We start from the raw sequence: 19,132 nt of genomic DNA, 5'->3' as shown, positions 1-19,132 counted from the left end.
TGACTGACAGGTTGTTGGGACTGTGGTTAGAGGGAGAAGCCACAATCAAACACAAAGATTTAAATCAGAATAAATAGGAAAATAATGTCATTAATAGAAATATGTCATTCAAATCAGGAAGAGAAACATATTTTTGGAGACTTATAGATTTCGAAGTTGCAGCAGGCATCTAAATTAGTTGTCCAGCAGATTGTTGAAAATTCGAGAGGGAAACTTGGGTGAGAGTTTGGGACTGAAGACACTAAATTGGGGGTCATGTTCATGAAGGGAGATTTAAAGTCTTGTTAGCTCATAGAGACATCAAGGTGTGCAGTTTAGAGAAAGATGTGAAAATAGCCTAAAACATAACAAGAGGAGTCGTTTGAGAATGGAAGAATAGTATCCACTCACTGTTAAAAAGCAGAGGACATTTAAACATTGCTAAATGCTAATTGCTAAATGTAACTAGGAAATTATTGTTTGCCTTTGAGTGAGCAGTTCACTAGAGAGAGGAAATAATCTTGGCAAGGAGAACTCTTTTTTTTCTGAAAAAAGAATCAAGACACTTTTGAAAACAAGGAACATTATTTAGATAGTCTTGGTAATATAAAATTAGGGTTATATCTTAAGTGGGAGGACTTAGTAGAAGTGCTTAGGAATTTGTGGAGAAAGAATTAGAATAGCAAATGTGAAAAAATATAATGGAAAGTCAACAAGAGATGAATACAAGTGGGCTCCAGGGGCTAGGTGAGGTGAGAAAGAAACTTGGAGGGGACTTAATCCTTAACAGGCTCATGACAATGTCCCATAAGCAGCTTCAAATACTGAGATATAAGCTCTTGCTTAGGATGCATCACCCCATTTGTGTCTGACCTACTTCTGTTTACTGTCAACTCCATGTTTTAGAGCTCTTGGGTCAGTAGCCTGCCTTCTGTCCCATCCTCTGGCTCCCCTTGAATTTGTCACTTACTCTGCTTCCCTTTGTTCTTTCAGGTGTACAAACTCTTTCACAGTTCTGTGATGTGATCCAGTGGCCCCTTTAGTGCATGAGGATTCCCTGCTACAGTCTCTGGCCCCAGGGAGTCCTAATGGCTCTGTCCATGGTGGAGACATTAAGGTGGTAGGGTGGTTTGGGTAAGGCAGAAAAACCTTGAGCAAGGTAATGAATGCATCATAAAATTTGGAAAAGTGTCTGAAGACAACAAAGATAGAGAGGGCATATGAAATAAGAACTGATAACTTTGAAAGAAAGGAAGTTGGTAAGTGGAGGTGAGAGTGAGGGAAAATCCTACAAGTAGCTAGTGAGAACAAGGAGAATGTCAAAGCCCTGTTTGAACATTTCCCCAAGGAATGATGCACTCTGGATAAAGCTGATTTTTGGTGAAGGGGAAACAGCAGACGGACCATTTTGGGAAGTCTGGAGAATATGGAACAAGAATTTCAAAGGAAAATATGAACTATAGTTCATAACATAATATAGTGTCAATATTAAATTTCCTGAATTTATCACCTCTGCTATGAAAAAAAATATATAGTCAATACCAATGAAATTAAACTGACCAAATATAATAGTATTTGAAAATTTTGAAGATAATTAAAGTATTATGGAAGATTAAATATCTATATAATAAGATACAGTTAGGTTAAAATCTTTTGATTATAATCCAAAATTTCCTTTTGCTTAAGCCCTCAAATAAAATTAATTTTAGAAAAGATACAAGTATTTAGAATCATCTTTGGCATTGAGAATAGAGGAGAATTTACTATAGAGAATAGAATATAAAATATAATATTGACATATATTTCAAGCTATATTAGTATTATTGGTGATAATAATACACTAATCACTAAGATACCTAATCTTACATTGGTATCACTATCTACTCTGTTGAGTTTCTTATACTGCTCAGAGTTAAATAGAATATTTATATTTATATTCTAAATAGAATATAAAAAATAAATTTTGAATTTGAAAAGATTTTATTGTCTCATGACTAAGCTCAGTCCATAGGAAGGAGCAAGAAAATAATTTCCCTATTAACCTAAATAGAAAAAGATATGCAAATCAAATACTTGTAGCAATAAGCAACTTTAATTAACCACTAACTGATCTGTAAGTGCAAATATTTACATAAGTTGTCACCAGTTCACTTTCTAAAAATCATATAACTTAGTCTAATTTTTTTCTATAGACTGGCAGGTAAGAAATGTATTTTTTTCACTGTGCACTGATGGTCCTTCAGCTAACAAATTATACTCCTCCTAAGTTAATTGACAATGCTAATTTTAAGTAAACTTTACTGATATAATTACATCAATAAACTGCATCCCTGTAAAGTGTCAATGGATGGGTTTTTACGGATACGTAGACTTGTGCAACTACATTCTGTTGCAGTCAACGTGTTGAACCCTTCCATCCTCGCAGAAGTTGGCTTGTGCCTCTTTGCTGACAACATTAAAACATAAAACAGTGAATAATCATTCTGCCTTACAGGCAACTGTTATATATAGGGATTTTGGTGACCTTTTAAAATAAATCTTTCATATCATAAATTATATCTTAAAACAGTCTCATAAACTGATAGAATTGTACATGCGATAAAGCAAATGTTCTCTGCCAGTCATGTCATTTCAACTTGTGCTCTACTTCTAAAAATGTCACAGCTCAGTGGATGAACATAGCACAGAACGAGGGAGAGCATTTTTCCTACCTCATCAGCAAGGAAGCAAAGCCCTAGCAAAGTTAATTTATGAAGTCAAGGTCAGAGAATAGGCAATGGTTAGGACAAGAACAAGTTGCCTTCTTTCCTGTTCCAGATTTGGCTTCCAGGGCAGAACTGGAAATTCGCAAACGGAAACAGCAACTGCGAGCACCATTTCGTGTGCTGCTGCCTAATTAGCATGCAGCTCAGAGCTGTCCCCTGGCAAGAGGTTGGGGAAACACAGTTGTACAAGGAGCAGCTCTCCCCTGTGCTGAACAAGCGCCAGCCAATCTGAGTCATGCGTTCAGTGAGGTGTTCAGGCTGGGGCTCTCATGCGAAAACTCAGAGTTTCCCTAGGCAGAGAGATAAAATGAATTATGAAAAGGGCACAGAAGTCTTTGACTCAGAGGGTAAGAAATAATTTTACCGGAGAGACTCTAACAGTCTCCTCTTTAAAGTACGAAAATGAGATTACTTTAGCACTGATGATAGCAAAAAGTAATGGCATCCTGACTTATATTAAAGAATTATCTTGAGCTACATGGGAATTATTTTGAGTCATCACTTAGGGACTAATAGTAGTAGTAATTAGCGAGGAGTTTTTAGGCATACTTTGGAATAATTGTCTTTTTAATGTTATTCTCTATTCCATCTAGAACAGTGTTTATGTGAAAAGGCTCTGTGGGCAGAACTAGACTTAACCCTAATCTCCATATTTACCTGCTGTGTGACTTTGGGATGAGACTAAGCCTCTCTGAGCTTTAGTTCTCCATCTGTAAAATGGGCATAGCAGTACTTTCCTCGTGAGATTTTTGTAAAGTTTCAATGAGATAATGCACATAAAGCACTTGGTATAAGAGGTCAATACAGAGTAATCATTTAATAAATATTTGCTATTTTTTATTTTCCCTAATTTTATCCTATGGTATATGAGGGCTGTCTGGAAAGTATCCAGCCATTGTATCCACATATCCATTGTATCCATGGCTGGATACTTTCTGGACAGCCCTCCTATATAGATTATCAGAATCAAAAGGTATAAATACCTTTTAAAACTTTCAGATGTAATTACAGGAAAACCAAATTCTAACTGAACTAAAATTCACTTTGGGTTTTGATTTATTAGTACTTTTATGTACTCCAAACTAAATTTTTTTTGTGCTATCGTATGTTGGTTTGATGCTCTAATCAAGCACACATCTGTGTGTGATTTTAGGTTTAAAAGGCACCTTGTAGAAAATATATTCCTACTATCCTAGAGCATTTTTTAAACCTCCTTAACCATGGCATTTAAACTTTTGACATGAATAACAGTGTGCTTTTTTTTTTAAGTGGGAGAAAGTAAGTCCATACCTGCCAAGAGTTGGAAAGGAATATAGGAAGAGCCCCTGAAACTCCAGTGTGTTAGATTGAAAACATTATTTAGAGGAACAGAGTGGGAAACCGGTGAATATTTTGGCTTTTATAGAAAGGGAGTGTGCTTCATAAACAGGACAGTTGGAATGTATGGAAAAGTTCCAGTGAAAACAAGACACAGAGCCACATGACTAATATTGCTTTTCCAAGTTAGACAAATGCAGCTTTAACCAGGATTTGCCTCTGAGGGGCCTCAGGAGCCCTCCTTGAATCTTGAGATTTTGATCCTTTCTGAAGTTCCGAGTCTGAAGGAGGAAAGCTGTACTGAGAGATGCTGTGGTTTTGACCCCCGTCTTTCTGCCTGAATTCCTCTCACTTTCTCACAGACTCCACCAGGTGAGCGTCAGAAGACAAACTGATGTGCTCAGGTAAACGAGCAACTGCAACATTGAATCAAATGCACATGACAGATACGCCTTATGCTCGCTCATCTCTTTCCCACATCAAGCAATACATGTCAAGATGTACACAGGATATAATCTAAAAATAATCAAATCACCATCAGCTAGATTTCCGCATTTTACTTATCCTTCAAAACCAGCTTCAGGTCTACCTTTATGCCGAGAGAGTCCTTCATCTTTAACTGGTGGTGTTCTCTTTCTCCTTTCACATTTACTGTAGCCTCAGCATGGATTGCCTTGTTTATTGTTTTTATTTCTCATTTAATACCACCAAAATAATTTGCATTTAGGGTGACCTTGGGCTTCAGCGTGCCTGAGAAATTCCATTGTATACCTGTTGCACCAGTGTATTTAATAGCATCCCTATTGAGTTAAAAAGTCTCCCGGTGTTGATCAGAAATCATAGAGTCACCCAATGTGTGTTGCAGTCAGAGCCTTCTCGACTCAAAAAGTGATTATGATGGGTGTAAATGAATCATAGTGAAAAGTTCTGATATGATCCCATGTGAGCAAGCTTCTTGTGATGGCCCATTTCAACACAAATGAGGGTCATCAGTGACTTCACAGTGCTTCTTCTTATAAATGCCATCACAAACTAGAATTTTGACTTATGCCATCCCAGTCCACTTTAAGTTCTGACTCATGTTGGGTTTGCCCCAAACAGGGCAGGGCAGACTAATGGAATGTGTAGCATTGCCCTAGCATTTCTTAACCTGCCCGAGGTTGCAATTGGCTTTTTTCCCCATTTGCTCTCCAAAAATATTTATACTAGCAGAAAACCCTATTACAATCACATGCCTTACTCACTGTGTAACAGGGAGGTTGAAATTTGTCTCTGAAACATAAAGGTTAGATATATAATAATAACAAAAGCCTAAAAAAACTGGCTCATGAGGAGCAGAGATATTAGGGCTATTTCCTAACACTGGCATTATAAGGAAGTTGCTCAACTTTAGAGGGGCAAGGAACACTTGATGACTTGAAATTTTGTTTAGATCTGAGCAATAAGGAAAAATAAATGAATTGGGTGGTTTTTTATCTGATGATAGTACCATTAAAAAGTGCTATTTCAGTTCATTATCATTTCATCATATCTTCAAAGTTCTTTAGAAAGAAACTAGACTTACTTTATAATAAATCATCAGAACTATATAATATAAGAAGACCAAATGCAAAAATAAAAATTGTTATGCCAGGTATGCTTGTTTTCCCACATTTGGAAACATTCGGATGAATTCATCCAGATGTGTATCATTGAGCAAACATAGTTATTGCTTTTGCAGCGGATAAGTTTTGGAAATAAAGATTATTTAAAAACGTAAGTAGTCAAGAGTTAGGAAAACTCAGGAATTAAATTGCCGAATGAACTTCTACTTAGAATACCATTTATTCATTATAAAATTATGGGTACCCAAGTACCAGGCTCATGTGCTGGATATGGGGGGAAAATGATTTTCTTTAAGCATCTGTCCTCCAAGAACTGATAGTCTAGTATTCTTACTCTTCCAAGAAAAAACAAACGAACAGCACATGATGTGTGGATGGTCTACTTCACATAAAGTAATTTAGCAATTCTTTTAAAACATTTACATTTATTCTGTTAAAGTCTCTTATTTTTCTTCCAAAAGTCAGATAAAAATTTATCAGTTAGGAATTGTGCTTATCTGCTAAGAGGATCTTTAAAAACAGTGGATTAAGTAAGATTAGGGCAAAATTTCCTCTGACATCAGACGGAATTCTGAGAGTCACTGGAACAGGTACAGTGACTCCACAGTACTGTGACAGGCCTGGGCCCCCTTTACTTCTGCCATCTCAGCCTTGGCTTCCATGAGACAGGTTCCCTCAGATCTGATTAAGGCTCTTGCAAGTCTAGACATCACACCCATGTACCAGGCAGAAAGGATCAGGATGGGCATAGGGCAAGATGCCCCCTTTTTTGAGAAACTTTCACAGAATCCCCATTCAGCAAGTTCTTCCTGCATCCATATCATTGGAACTAGTCACAAGTCCATGATCACTGCAAAAGAGGCTGGAAATTACGGCACTTCCGTTCCTCTCAATGCCATCTTCAATTAATCCAGGATTCTGTTAGCAAAGAACAGGCAGGCAATTTCTGCACAGTGCTCCAATTATTTATCACCTTCTGGAGGAGATCACCGTAGTAGCCATCTCTGGTGCCCCACCCAGGGTCCATTTATATGGCTGGTGCACCTACTCCCAGCTGCCCTGAGTTCTGGTTGTTAATAGCTCACAGTTGCTGCTTTCTGGGAAGAATTGCCCTCCACCATAAGGAGCCACAGAGATGCCTGGGAGGTCAGTCCACTCCACCCCCAACAGGCTTGCCTGCAGCCAATGACTGTGTGATACAGAGTATAAAAGACAGACCCCCTTGTCTCAAGGTAGGACACCTTTGTGGTGTCCCTTGTGCTCAGTGCTATGGGTGAGATCAAACCGAGGCCAGACTTCAATTGTACCAACATCCTTGCTGAGTGCCTGGCCGTCTCCTGACCTTCCTTTCTCAGTAAATCTCTTGCTAAGAATCTCTATCCCAGGGTCTTCCTTGGGGGAATTAAGACAATTATTTTTTCTTATAATGTCCTCATTCCCTGGGCTTTCTGCTGAGCTACTATATAAATGTCAGATATTACCATGCTACCTCTTTTTCTTCCAAATACACCTTCAGACCATCAAACCTAATCACTGGAACAGTTAGCAGAGAAGGCAAGAAAGAAAAGAATCCAAACAGTTTTTTACTAAACATAAGTATTGTATGTTTTTCAAGTGAAAGCAAAAGCAAACTTATTTAGACAAAATGATTTTCCCCATGAAGGCACTCATTTTCATTTCCATGGGCTAAATGCTTATTTGCTACAATTTTTTAACAAATTAAACATCATGATAGAGGCAAAAGAGAGGAATTTGCCAATCTAGGCTGGGTGATGCTACCAGAGAGTACGATTTTCTGAATGCATAATTTAGGAGCAGACTACTAATATTTAAAGTGAATTTTTCAATTAATTCTATATGAGCTCAGTTAAAACAAGTAATTGTTGCATAGAAATTATTTTAGTAGCTAAAGTTTTTTGCCATCGATGTATTACAGTTCCATTAATTATATCTGCTTATCTATTTCAACAGTAAAATTATGTTCTATACATTTTGAATACTAAATGAAATAGAAAATGAAAGATACTGATAGGTAATGTAGTTTGCTATTATGTATAGATGAAGTTCAAGGATAAACCTAGGAGACAAAGAGGAATAGAAGTAGTTGAATGTGCTATTTCCTTGCTCCCTGTTTTGAGATACCATCTCAGGCACTAACTGGTAATATATCTCCTCTAGCTCTTCAGAGCTACCCTACACAGATCCACCTTTTTCAAAGAGGTTTCCATGCTTCCTCCTTTTCCCCCATGCCCTTTACTTAATCTCTTTTAAAATTTAACTGACTTTTGTTTGTTTCCTGCACCTGATTTTCAAAGAAGTAGGCCTAATCACCGATTTTTGTAGGGGCCTTAAGGAAACTTCAAAACTTGGAATAAATAGGCAACGGCAAGTGATTAGAACACTAATATTTTTTTGTCTTGATTTTATATCAAACAATAGTATATATTATATTTCTATGTAAAAGAGAGCTTTGACAATCAGATAATACATTTTGAAGGTACCTGTAACATTTGCATGACTGTGTGTATATATATCTACAACAAGGAAACCCCAAAGTTGTACTCTCACCTTTACTCTTAAGGGTGCTCAATTTGTCTGGTTTTGACTGTTACCAAACTAGAATGTGTATTCATTTAGAACAGTGTTTACTTTGTTTTTTTTTTTTTCAAAGGAAGTAGCTTTATACAATTATGACATTTTAATTTAATTTGGACAGTAAATGCAATTAGGAAAGGGATACTGCCTGGAAAAAATGCATTGCTCACAAATCATTATATCTAGGAGTAACGGGAGACCCTAGAATAATTGATTCTGAATATCAAGGACTACAATCTTTATCAGTTTTATTTATTCCTTCTTTCAGTTACCATGGGCATACTTTAAATTTTGCTGAGATTTTGTTGTGCAGACTTTACAGCAGAAATAAGCTAGGAATTTTCTGAAAACTTTCAATGATCTAAGCACTTGGCTTATGGAAAGAGTCCCTATCTAAAAACTGAAACTTCTGTTGCCTTATTTAGTTTTTGTTTTTTTTTTTTGGGGGGGGTGGTCCTTTGTTGGTCAATTTTCTTTCCCTTCTTCCTTCTCTGGACCAAATATTTTCAAAATAATATGAATAAATGGCATAATCTAAAACAAAGAATACCTAAGCAGGTGTCATGAATACGTAGTTTCCTGACTTTTATGTATTCTATCCTGTTAATGATGGATATTTATTATACTTTATGACAGACAGTTGCAGAGGTCATTTCACATGTGTCATAAACATTTAATTCTGGGAAATAATTTAAAAAAAATATTCAGCTTCAATCAATGTTCAAAGTGTTAATAAAATGAAGGTATTCTAAGAGATTTTCGGTAATTCAATTCATACTGATGCCAAAATTATATTTGTGATAGGTTGGACTGATGTATGTTAAACTTAATTGGCTTTTAAGCATTATTTTTAAACAATTAAAATAAATGCTATAACTTTTTATTTAACATCTATTTTTATATATTAGCTGTATTTTTAAAACTTTGTCTTTATGACCCAAGGGACTTTCATTTCAAAGACAGCAAATTACATTTACAACACATTTAAAGGCACATAATGTCTTCCTTTCTTTTGTTGAACCTAGAACAAAATACATATTTTACACACACATTTATGTATGTATCCATATGTACATGTGAGTATGTATGTCTATACATAAAATTTATTGTAATATTAATTATAATGGCATTACAACAGTTCCTTTATTGAATGCCTACTATGCCCTAAGCACTGTGATTGGCATGCTTTGCCTCATGTCATTCTCATATCAACAATTTGATATGGGTATAGTTAGCCCTGTGTTACAGTGGAGGAAACTTAGAGAGTTTAAGCATTGATAAGTAGCCTAAGGGCACATGGCTTGTAAACAGCAGTGCTATGGAAGGTTGGAAGTTTCTTCCCAGTAACCATTTAGCAATGCCACTTCATCACATCTGTTACCTCCAGTTGTAACATAATGAGAAAAACTAGGAATTTCAGCACATGCTCATAGATCAAGGAATAGAATTACTTACAGTGTATGCACTTAATTGGCAATGTGCTGTTAAATCCTTTACCAATTTATGTCAAGGCAGCACAATTTTTCATTTTTTTTTGCTTTTTTGTTTTTTGGGGTATATTTGGAAACAGGATCTTGCTCTGACACCAGATGTAGAGTGCAGTGCCATCATCATAGCTCACAGCAACCTCAAGCTCCTGGGCTCAAGTGATCCTCCTGACTCAGCCTCCTGAGTAGTTGGGTCTACAGGCGCATGCTACCATGACTGGCTAATTTTTCTATTTTTTTTTTTAGACAAGGGGCCTCGCTCTTGCTCAGGCTGGTCTCCTGGCCTCAAGCGATCCTGCTGCCTGGGCCTCCCAAAGTGCTAGGATTACAGGCGTGAGCCACCGTGCCCGGCAAGTCAGCGCAATTTTTAATGACATGTGTTTCATAGGCACTGAGGGTTGTAACAAATGGACACAAAAGGACGATCTGAGGATCTGTGATTTAAAATGTTATCATGCTGCTTCCATGGGCTTAAGAATTTCCATTAGCATCAGTAAAAATTTATCCTTAATAAAAATGCAATGCTAGAATATAAAGTATAAGGTGCCTAGTACAACATCACTAGACAAATAGCTGAATAAACAGCAACCACAGTGGTAGAGTAGGAAGAAGAACCACTCAGGCACACCCTCTGATGAGGTGTCCATGCGGTGCAGAGGGCTGCTAGGAAACCACCGCTGGAAAGTAGCCTTCTTATGATATTGCCTTAGGTGTGGGAGGGCAGATGAACTGAGAAGACCTGGAAGCTGATGAGAAACTGCCAGTGTCTGTAAACAGTGGTCATGCATTGATGTATATGTAGTGTGGAGAAGATTTCTGCTTTCACAGAAGGCTATGTGAGATAGTGTGTGTGTGCGTATGTGTGTGGGAGAGAGAAAATTTTTAGCACACACTAATTAATAACACTCATAATAATTGGACCATTCACTGGAAAGAATTTCTATAATTGATGATATTTGCATGTTAAGTAATTTACTCACACCTTTTTAAATTAGAAAGAAAATCCTTAAAATACTGCGTGCCAAAGTGTATCTGGCATGTCTTCTCTAAAGTGTAACCATGATACTCTCCAGAAATAATGTTTGACATTGTTCCCGTGCAGCTCAATTTATGGCCTTCCTCCAGTTCTGTGGAACCGTAAGACCCAACTCCTCCAGATCCATTTATAGGATCTTTTTTCCTGTAGTTACATAGACTCTGAGAAATGTCAGCCCTGGAATCTGGCAAGTATTGACAGGACTCATGTCTCTCTCCCTCTCCGTCATCATCGTTAGGTGTCTGAAGTTTGAGAACAGAGGTTGCACCAGAACCATTTTAAAGAAAAGAATCAGGATACAAAGAAAACAGATTTTTGCTTGCAAATTATTATTTACCACATATGCTGTGGAAGTAGGAGCCCGACCTGAGCTTGAATCTGGGTTAGCTTAGGACAGAATCAGACAAGTATTCGAAACAAAGACCAGAGTACCAGAGTCCAAGACTCTGCAGCTTCCCTTCCAGGAGACTATGGTCTTAATGGCCAGTGCAAAAGGCTCACCTGTTGAGTGAAAGGCTCGATCAAATCTGAACTGAAATAGACTTAATTCCATGTTTGTTCCAGTTGGGTTAAGGCTAAGAGGTGGTGAAGGTCAAATGAAGTCTGTGTCTTAGTCCATACAACTGCTATAACAAAATACCTGAGACTGGGTAATTTGTAAACAACAGAAATTTATTTCCTAGAGTTCTGAAGGCTGGGAAGTCCAAGATTAAGATGCTAGCATCTGGTGTCCTGTGAGGGCCTTCTTGCTGTGTCCTTACATGACAGAGGAATGGAAGGATGAAAAGGGCCAGAAGGTGTGGAGCCTCTTTTAATTTTATAAGCCCCTTAATCCCATTCAGAAGAGAGGGACCCTCATGATCTAACCACCTCCTCTTAATAGTGATACTGTGGCACTGACGATTAAGATTCCAAATATGCATTTTGAGGATCACATTCAGACCATAACAGTTTGCAAATGTGCTTGACTTATAGACCTAAGTTGTTTTCCTTTCTGGGAACAAAACTAAAAAGTGAACTAAATGTTCATTTTTTTTTTTTTTTTTTGAACATTTGAGGAGTAAGCACATTTTAGAGTTTTGCAGGCTAAGCCAGATGGAAGACTTTTAGACTAGGGAGTCTTTGTACTTGGGGGACCAAGCCCGTGTTAAAGGGAGCCTAAAACATTAGAGTTATTTTTAATTCTTTGAATTCTAGAGCAGGTCTGGAAAGATTAGTGAAGACGCTTTGGATAATGTATATAAAAAGTTGCTATAAAGTCAAGGACGACAGATAGAAAGGGATACCGAGAGGAGCTAATGTTAATAATCTATTTGGGGTAATAGGGAAGGATGTTTTCTGCTTAACTCCTTGGGTGTCTGGAGAAGTGCAGGGAAGGGTGTCACTACCACCCCATTTAGACCTCTCTGCTGTGCCTACTCCCCTGTAGTTCCTCCCTCTCTTCTCCCGTTGCCTCCCTCTCTCTTCCCACCACCTCCAGGTAAGAACGGTTTTGACCCTGTATTTCCGGAATGTTGAGGAAAGTTGAGAGAGAGAAGAAAAAGAAACCAATTGGAGTGGGGGCAGCTACAGATTTTGTAGTCGCTACCCCTTTAAAACTACCATGCCCATGTGTGATTGTGCATATATACGCGCGCTTTTCTTTCACGTTTATTACATTTCTTTAAAAGATACAAACACAGGTTAAAAAAAACAAGATGAGATGGCAAAGATACCACTGCCTCTAGGGAGCCATCCTTAAATATCCCGTCTTCCCCCACCCCTGCCCATCCCGCTAAAGCAGAGGGAGAAGCCCCTTCCCTGTGTTCCCCTAGCAGTTCGGTGAAATCTCTTTCTTGTGCTTGTTATACTGTGTTGTATTGTGTGCTTACATAGTTCTCTCCTCGCCTGGACTGTGAAACACCTCATTTTACCCTGTGCCTATGAATGAGATGGATAGAATCACAGTGCGATGTACACTGTACTTGGGATATCTCATAGGAAAAGATGGACTGTATGAAATATGTGATTGCTCCACTAAAATATCATGATATATGTCTCATTCTGTATTATATTTTGTATTTCAGTCTATAATAATTTTAATTGTTTAAGCAGTTAATGGATAGAGAGATAAAAGTAAATAAATTTCAGGCACAACTATGTTATTAAAATATTACAGCCATGTGAAGAAATGTATAGAAAAGTGGATTGGTTGTGATCTTAAAGTGATCCAGTCTGAGAAATTAAATTAACTAAAGCAGCTTATTCCACTTAAGTACTTCTAAAATACTAAACCAAGCCATTATGTCTGGTTCTGGTGTTCTTTAAGCCAAAATAATCAATATTAACACAATTAGAATTTCCAAGTTAATTACTTAATGTGTCTATCGAGATTATTTCTGAAAATATTCACTATGACTCAACATGGATTTACATGTTAAGATTGATGACTATACATGATCATTTTACAGGAAAAACTCTAGAACAAAAAGCATCTACTTGGTTCAGAGAATATGAAATACAAAGAAGCTTCAACACACTAAAATATTTGGAAGGTCCTTTACTGTTGCAGCAGAATTCAAGCCAAACCCCCAAATCTGATCAAAGTCACAATTTAATCACACTCCTTTTCCCCCCGAACTTATAAAACTAAATAATAATTACCCAGATATCTATTAATTGCAATGAGCAGGTTAACTTTCACCAAAGAAATGATACATTTTTTTCATGTCAGGTTTGTAAAACAAAAGGTCATCTTGTTTCCGTTTTCAAAATACATTTTGTTCTAGAATTGTATACACTTTCTTATATGCGAGTAAACCGTAACTCCTCATTTTATCCTCCATTACAGAAGACAATAGATGTGCATCTTCAAACGCAGCATCATGCGCCAAGTGCCTTGCTCTGGGTCCAGAATGTGGATGGTGTGTTCAAGAGGTGTGCCTTTTTTTTTTTTTTTCTGTTCCTTATAGTTGAATTTCCGTCTAGCATGATTTCAGTGTCCTACTATTCTGTGCCTTGAAGGTGCATCAGGAAAAAGAAAGATACTGCTGAGCATAAGGAAAATTTTATTTGGTTTTATGCTTGGAAACAGCATATCTGGCTGAATATAAAATAGAGTATAACCTTTTTATTAGGAAAATTATGGTAATTTTGAAATGAAGTGCAAACCATTTTATGTTTTCCATCTGTTCTATAGAGAGAATTGGCAAACACAGATAGTAACTTTTGATAGTTAGTAGGCTTTGGTGTGAAATTCTTGCTCCAGCTTGAGGCATTAGGTTGTATATCCAAGTTGAATCATTATCTTGTGCTTGCTTATTAAAGAAAAGCAAGCTAATTTCTTTGTATTTATTTGAAATACTTGAAGGCTAGTTATGTATTCCATTTCATAACATTGTACATCAATTCCATGGTTACTTAATGGAAAATGTGGTGCATTTCTTTGGGACATGTGGCCCTGTTCATGAGATATTGTGTCCATTTAAATTATATGGAGTGAAGAATAATTTAGAAAATGTTCATTGTTCCAAATAAATGGATTTTTTTTCTACCAAGAGAAAGAAATTCTAATAACAAAATTCTCTAGTAAAACAATTATAATGCATTCCTTCTTTCTCAGCTCCAAAGTTGTTTCATGAGTTTTTATCTTTTGCCATTAATCTGCAGTTAGAACTACTGTATGTAGTAAACCGCACTGAAGAAACCATCTGCTAATTTGGGGTTTCTTCTTTTATGAGATTGCCTAGGTAATTTAACATTTACTCATATAGCTCCTGGGAATTGTAACAAGTAGATCTTTACTAGCCTTTTGCTTGACATGGTGATAAATATCTAGCCTTTGTCTCCTCTGATTTAACCTACCATCTTCTTTCCAACTATTGTTACTGCTTGCCCTGATGCATCCCCCAAGAGAAAAAAGAAAGTTGAAAAGTAGCAGTATTTTCTTCCATGAAGCAAGTCAGGATAGAGGCAGGGAAGGTGTAGCCATGTCTCAAAGTAAGCCTCTCTCACCGACAGCTGGAAGGCTTTCCAGATGGATTCTGGGCTACACCAGTGAGGAAACCAGGTGTCATTCATGAACTAAGAAGTACTTTGCCAGAACCTCTGGAACCAGACAATGCCATGACAGGGTAATTCCAGAGTTTCTGGGTCCAATTCCAGAAATGACCAGACAGAATTCACTCTATTCTCTGAGTCTCCCTTTCCTCATCTCCAAAACCTTGAATTTGGAATTTACTTCTAGGTTTTTCTCTGTCAAGAATGTTTCATGGCTTGATATTTCCTGACCCTAAACCAGTACTCCATTTTAGATTTTTATTGCATCACTAAGGAAGATCCTTAGAGCCCTGAAGTTTGTGCCAACCTGCCATCAGCTGCTGAGTCCCTTAGTGAGGGTGGTTTGGAAGAACCTTTAAAAGATGATTCAGAAGCCCAGTTGTCAGCCAAATGTAACATGCCAGCCATAGAAAGTCAGGTTCCAGAAGGACCCCTTCTTCATCTCACCTGTCTGACTGGCACTGAAAAAATCTAAGAGTCACAGCTCTGGAAATAACTGCCAGGGCTGCCATACAAGGAGAGATTTTGAGTTTTCAGAGGACTGGGTGGTCAGTTGGAAGGAGGTAAGCCAAGGGGATAAGAGGTGGCTGCTGCAAGGGAGGAGGCAAACCTATGTCCACTGTTGGCCACATCCTTCAGATGGGATCTCAGGGAAAACAGACACTTCCTTGGCTGTTCATGTCCCAAAATACTCCATGTAGTGCAGTGTAGTCCATTTTACATTGAAAGAACAGGCTCTGAAGAGAGAATGAGTTGGATTCAAATCCCAGTTCTACTGGTTTCTAATGGGATAAACTTGAACATGTTACCTAATCGCTCTGAACCTCAGTTTTCCATACCTCTAAAATGGAAATAGTAATTGTAACTGCCTCGCACTGTTGGGAAGGTGAAATGAAGCAATGTGGGAAGTGTTTGTCACATAGTCACTGATTAAGAAATGCAAGTTGTGACTATATAGAACTTTTATGAGGCTCTGGAGCAACTCATTCTGAATCAGGAAACTAAAAGAATTGCTTGTGTTACTAACACAACCTCAGGGAAGTAACCAGTGTTAGGACTCAGCCACCACCCAAGTCATTAACATAAGGAGCTGTCCATGCCCTGCAGGCTGACCTGACATCATTGAGAGGAAGAATGTATTATTTAATTTTGGAAAATCACCCACCATATAGACATAGATGCAACTGATATCAATGATTTCTCAACCGGCAAGGCTGGAAGGAGAGGAAAGAAGGAGGCAGATTTTTTTTTTCTGCTCCTGATTAGAACAGATAAATGGTAACAAAATCAATGTGGTTTATATTATAATTTTCAAAACTAGTCAAAAGTAAAAGGTCACAAGAAAGTTTAGACAGAATATACTCAATTTTCTTGCGTTCTTATAGAGCACATTAATCAGCCATTCCAGGTACTTTGCTTTCTCTTTGCCTCCACGCTACATAAAAGTAATTGGAAAGTAATTAGGATAGAAAGGACCTCATCAATATTACCTAGTTTAATGCCTCATGTTTCTTTCTAACATCTACGAAATACTTGATAAGTTTTGAAGAATTCTCTTCTCTCCCACCTGAAATGTCTGACACAGGGTGTCATGGCATAGCCAGAGTTTAGAGGGCAGCCTTGGAACACAATTATACTAAAATATGATATGAAGGGCATTTACTGCCAAAAGGAAGATGATAGAATTCTTTCATTTCTCTGCAGGTCATCGTGTTTGGAAGTCAAAAAGACTCAGATATGAGTAGAAGAAAAAAGCTTTTCATATTTATATGCCCAGAATATTATATTAAATGGATGACATAACACCACATGAAAGCCAACCATAGTATCTTCAATTTGGGCTTTTCCTTCTCAAATAGATTTTAGATGCAGAAAGTTGGAATAGGATTTTGCTTGTGTTTATCTTGTAGAAAAAGTAAAACATAAAGATTAGCAGAAATTAAAATGACACAAAATTCCAAAAATTAAAAGGGTGTGGTTTCAAATTGCTTTTCTTTTATACAAAGTGGAAAGTAGGCCACAAGGGGCAGGAACAGCATTCCATTCTTTATTTTGATGCCATGAGCTTTCTTTCCGTTTTCAAACCTAATTGGCAAATTGGCAATGCTTTTCTAACTTAGTTTTCATAATGGAGTAAAAACAGCCATGCTGACTCAGACGTTGCAAAATAATTGAGAATATATTGTTGATTTCAGCAAAACTACTTGACATTTAATGGTCGAATGGCATAGCGTGATGTATAGTTGCAGTGAGTCAACCATACTCCCTTCTTCTCCATTCTGTATACACAAATAACAGACTCCCTGGCTGAAAAGAAAAAATGAGATCTATTTGTACTTTATTCCCTTTTCATGATTTGAAGTCTTGCGTGTGCCCTTTGTCTGTGGCATGTCATGTGAGTCATGAACAAGCAAACGTACCAGCCTTCCGGACTGTCCGCATTCCCCATGCCCGGGAGAAGCGGGACCCTCTGTCTAGCCTTATGCTTCCTGGAGGAATGTGACACATCCCATAGCAGTTTATTTGCCACCTTTCTCTGAGAAACTCCAACCTGTTTAGAAACTAAATCTCTCACTCAATACCTCCAAGTTTTTATCATTAGATAAAAGAAAGTTAAGGCTTTGACTCTTTCGATTTTAAGGCTAAAATCTACATGTATGGCCAATTAAAAAGCAAATTTAATGTTTCTATTTCCATGAAGTCATTTACCAAATGACACCTAGAAATCCTGATTGGAAAGAAGGGTATATTCTCTTTGGCTTCATAATTATATTTATGTTACAAGTATCTAATTCAGGATCAGCACTGAAAAGTATGTGGCCCACATAGTTTTTGTAGGCCGCATACTGTCTCTATTGCTCATTCTTTTATTGTTTTACAGCCCTTTTAAAATGTAAAAAGCATTTTTTTTTTTCACTCAAACCATACAAAAACAGGCTGTGGGCTTCATTTGTCTCGCTGACCCTAGTTTGCCAAGCTCTGTTCTCAATTGAGAGAGGAATTAAAGTCTTTGTATGAATGTTTTCATATTGCCTACCTACCGCCATCCCACGTAATTACTCACCAGGGCCAGGGATGTCGCCCTTCATAATTAGTGACCTCGTATTCAACACTCACATCCACTTAGGCCTGATAATCCCCTTGTCTCCATAACCCTATGATATTCTGTGCTTCCCCGGAATTTAACTTCCTTGATAATTGCATTTACTTATTAATGACTGAATTCACTCATGGTCTGTTGACGTGATGACAGAGATTCTTATCTGTCTTGCCCCATTCTATATCCTTAGCACCTAACAAGCTATTGTCCCCAAGTAAATATTCAATCAACATGCTTTGACTGAATCATTAATTGATTGGACATCCAGTTCTCTGAATCATCTGAACTGAAGGAGAAATCATTGAATGCCAGATCAAGATAGCCACTGCCAAGAAGATTGCTGAGCAAATATTCGGCTTATGTGTAACCAGATATCCCAAATAATTCAGGCAGCATTATATATAGTAAAACATTTCCGTACTTTCAGTACATTTTTCACTCTTAGGGAAAAAAAAAAAAAAAAAAAACAGAATTTATTTTTCAGAATGGCTACCTGAAAAATAAAAATATCAATTTTTTTTCTCAGCCAGGGTAAATTAAATTTTAAGCTTTTCCATTAGTGCCAAGTTCATTGGATGGCTCCTAGATAGATAATCATCAACTAACCAATACTGAGTGATAGTGAAAGTTTTAGAATAAATTGCAAAGTCAGGAGAATTTGAGATGCAATCTTTTATCTCCCAGCCTCTTCACAAGCATTCCTTGTTTTAATGAATTATTTATAGGCTATTGTATATATAAGTTGAGGAACATTATGGTCTAAAAAAATTAAATTTCCAATTTAATCTTTTATGAATTTTCAGTACTTAATTAGGCATTTGATTCTAAGGACTTACTCTCATATTCCAAACATAACAGTGTATAATAAACATACCAGTTGGGTTCTTTGAGAACTGAGGCTCACATTTGGAACCACTGAATGGTCTGTTTTGGCTAAATTTTCTTTTGGATCAGTCTTTTGAAAGTAAAATATTTAGAAAGAATTAAGTTGGTATAATCTTACAATGATCAGTTAACGTTTAAAGTGCTTGGTTAAAATCTGCTCTTTAATAATTCATTTTCTTCTTTACAAATAAAATTTAGAAATTAAAGTTTAAATTAAAACAAGTTTACCAGTACTCTTACTGGAAACATCCAGCTATTTTGAACAATCGCATTATTTGTTCTCTGTTAGAAGATGGCTTCTTTGCAATATTTCCTATGTTTTTTTT

At 37.1% G+C, this 19,132-nt stretch overlaps 1 protein-coding gene across 1 annotated transcript in view; it reads left to right on the top strand.

The window, feature by feature from the left end:
• The window catches only part of ITGB8 (integrin subunit beta 8), a 73,972-nt gene that overhangs the window by 15,077 nt on the left and 39,763 nt on the right, over window positions 1-19,132 (top strand). Inside the window, exon 2 of the mRNA XM_069462238.1 lies at window positions 13,614-13,699. Coding sequence (XP_069318339.1) covers window positions 13,614-13,699 — 86 coding nt within the window. The remainder of the gene's footprint in view (window positions 1-13,613; window positions 13,700-19,132) is intronic.

The sequence above is a fragment of the Eulemur rufifrons genome, chromosome 29 (genome assembly GCF_041146395.1).
Source record: "Eulemur rufifrons isolate Redbay chromosome 29, OSU_ERuf_1, whole genome shotgun sequence".
In the NCBI taxonomy this organism is placed as follows: domain Eukaryota; kingdom Metazoa; phylum Chordata; class Mammalia; order Primates; family Lemuridae; genus Eulemur; species Eulemur rufifrons.
Note: the sequence above shows the minus strand (reverse complement) of the source record. Positions and strands in the feature narration are given on the sequence as shown.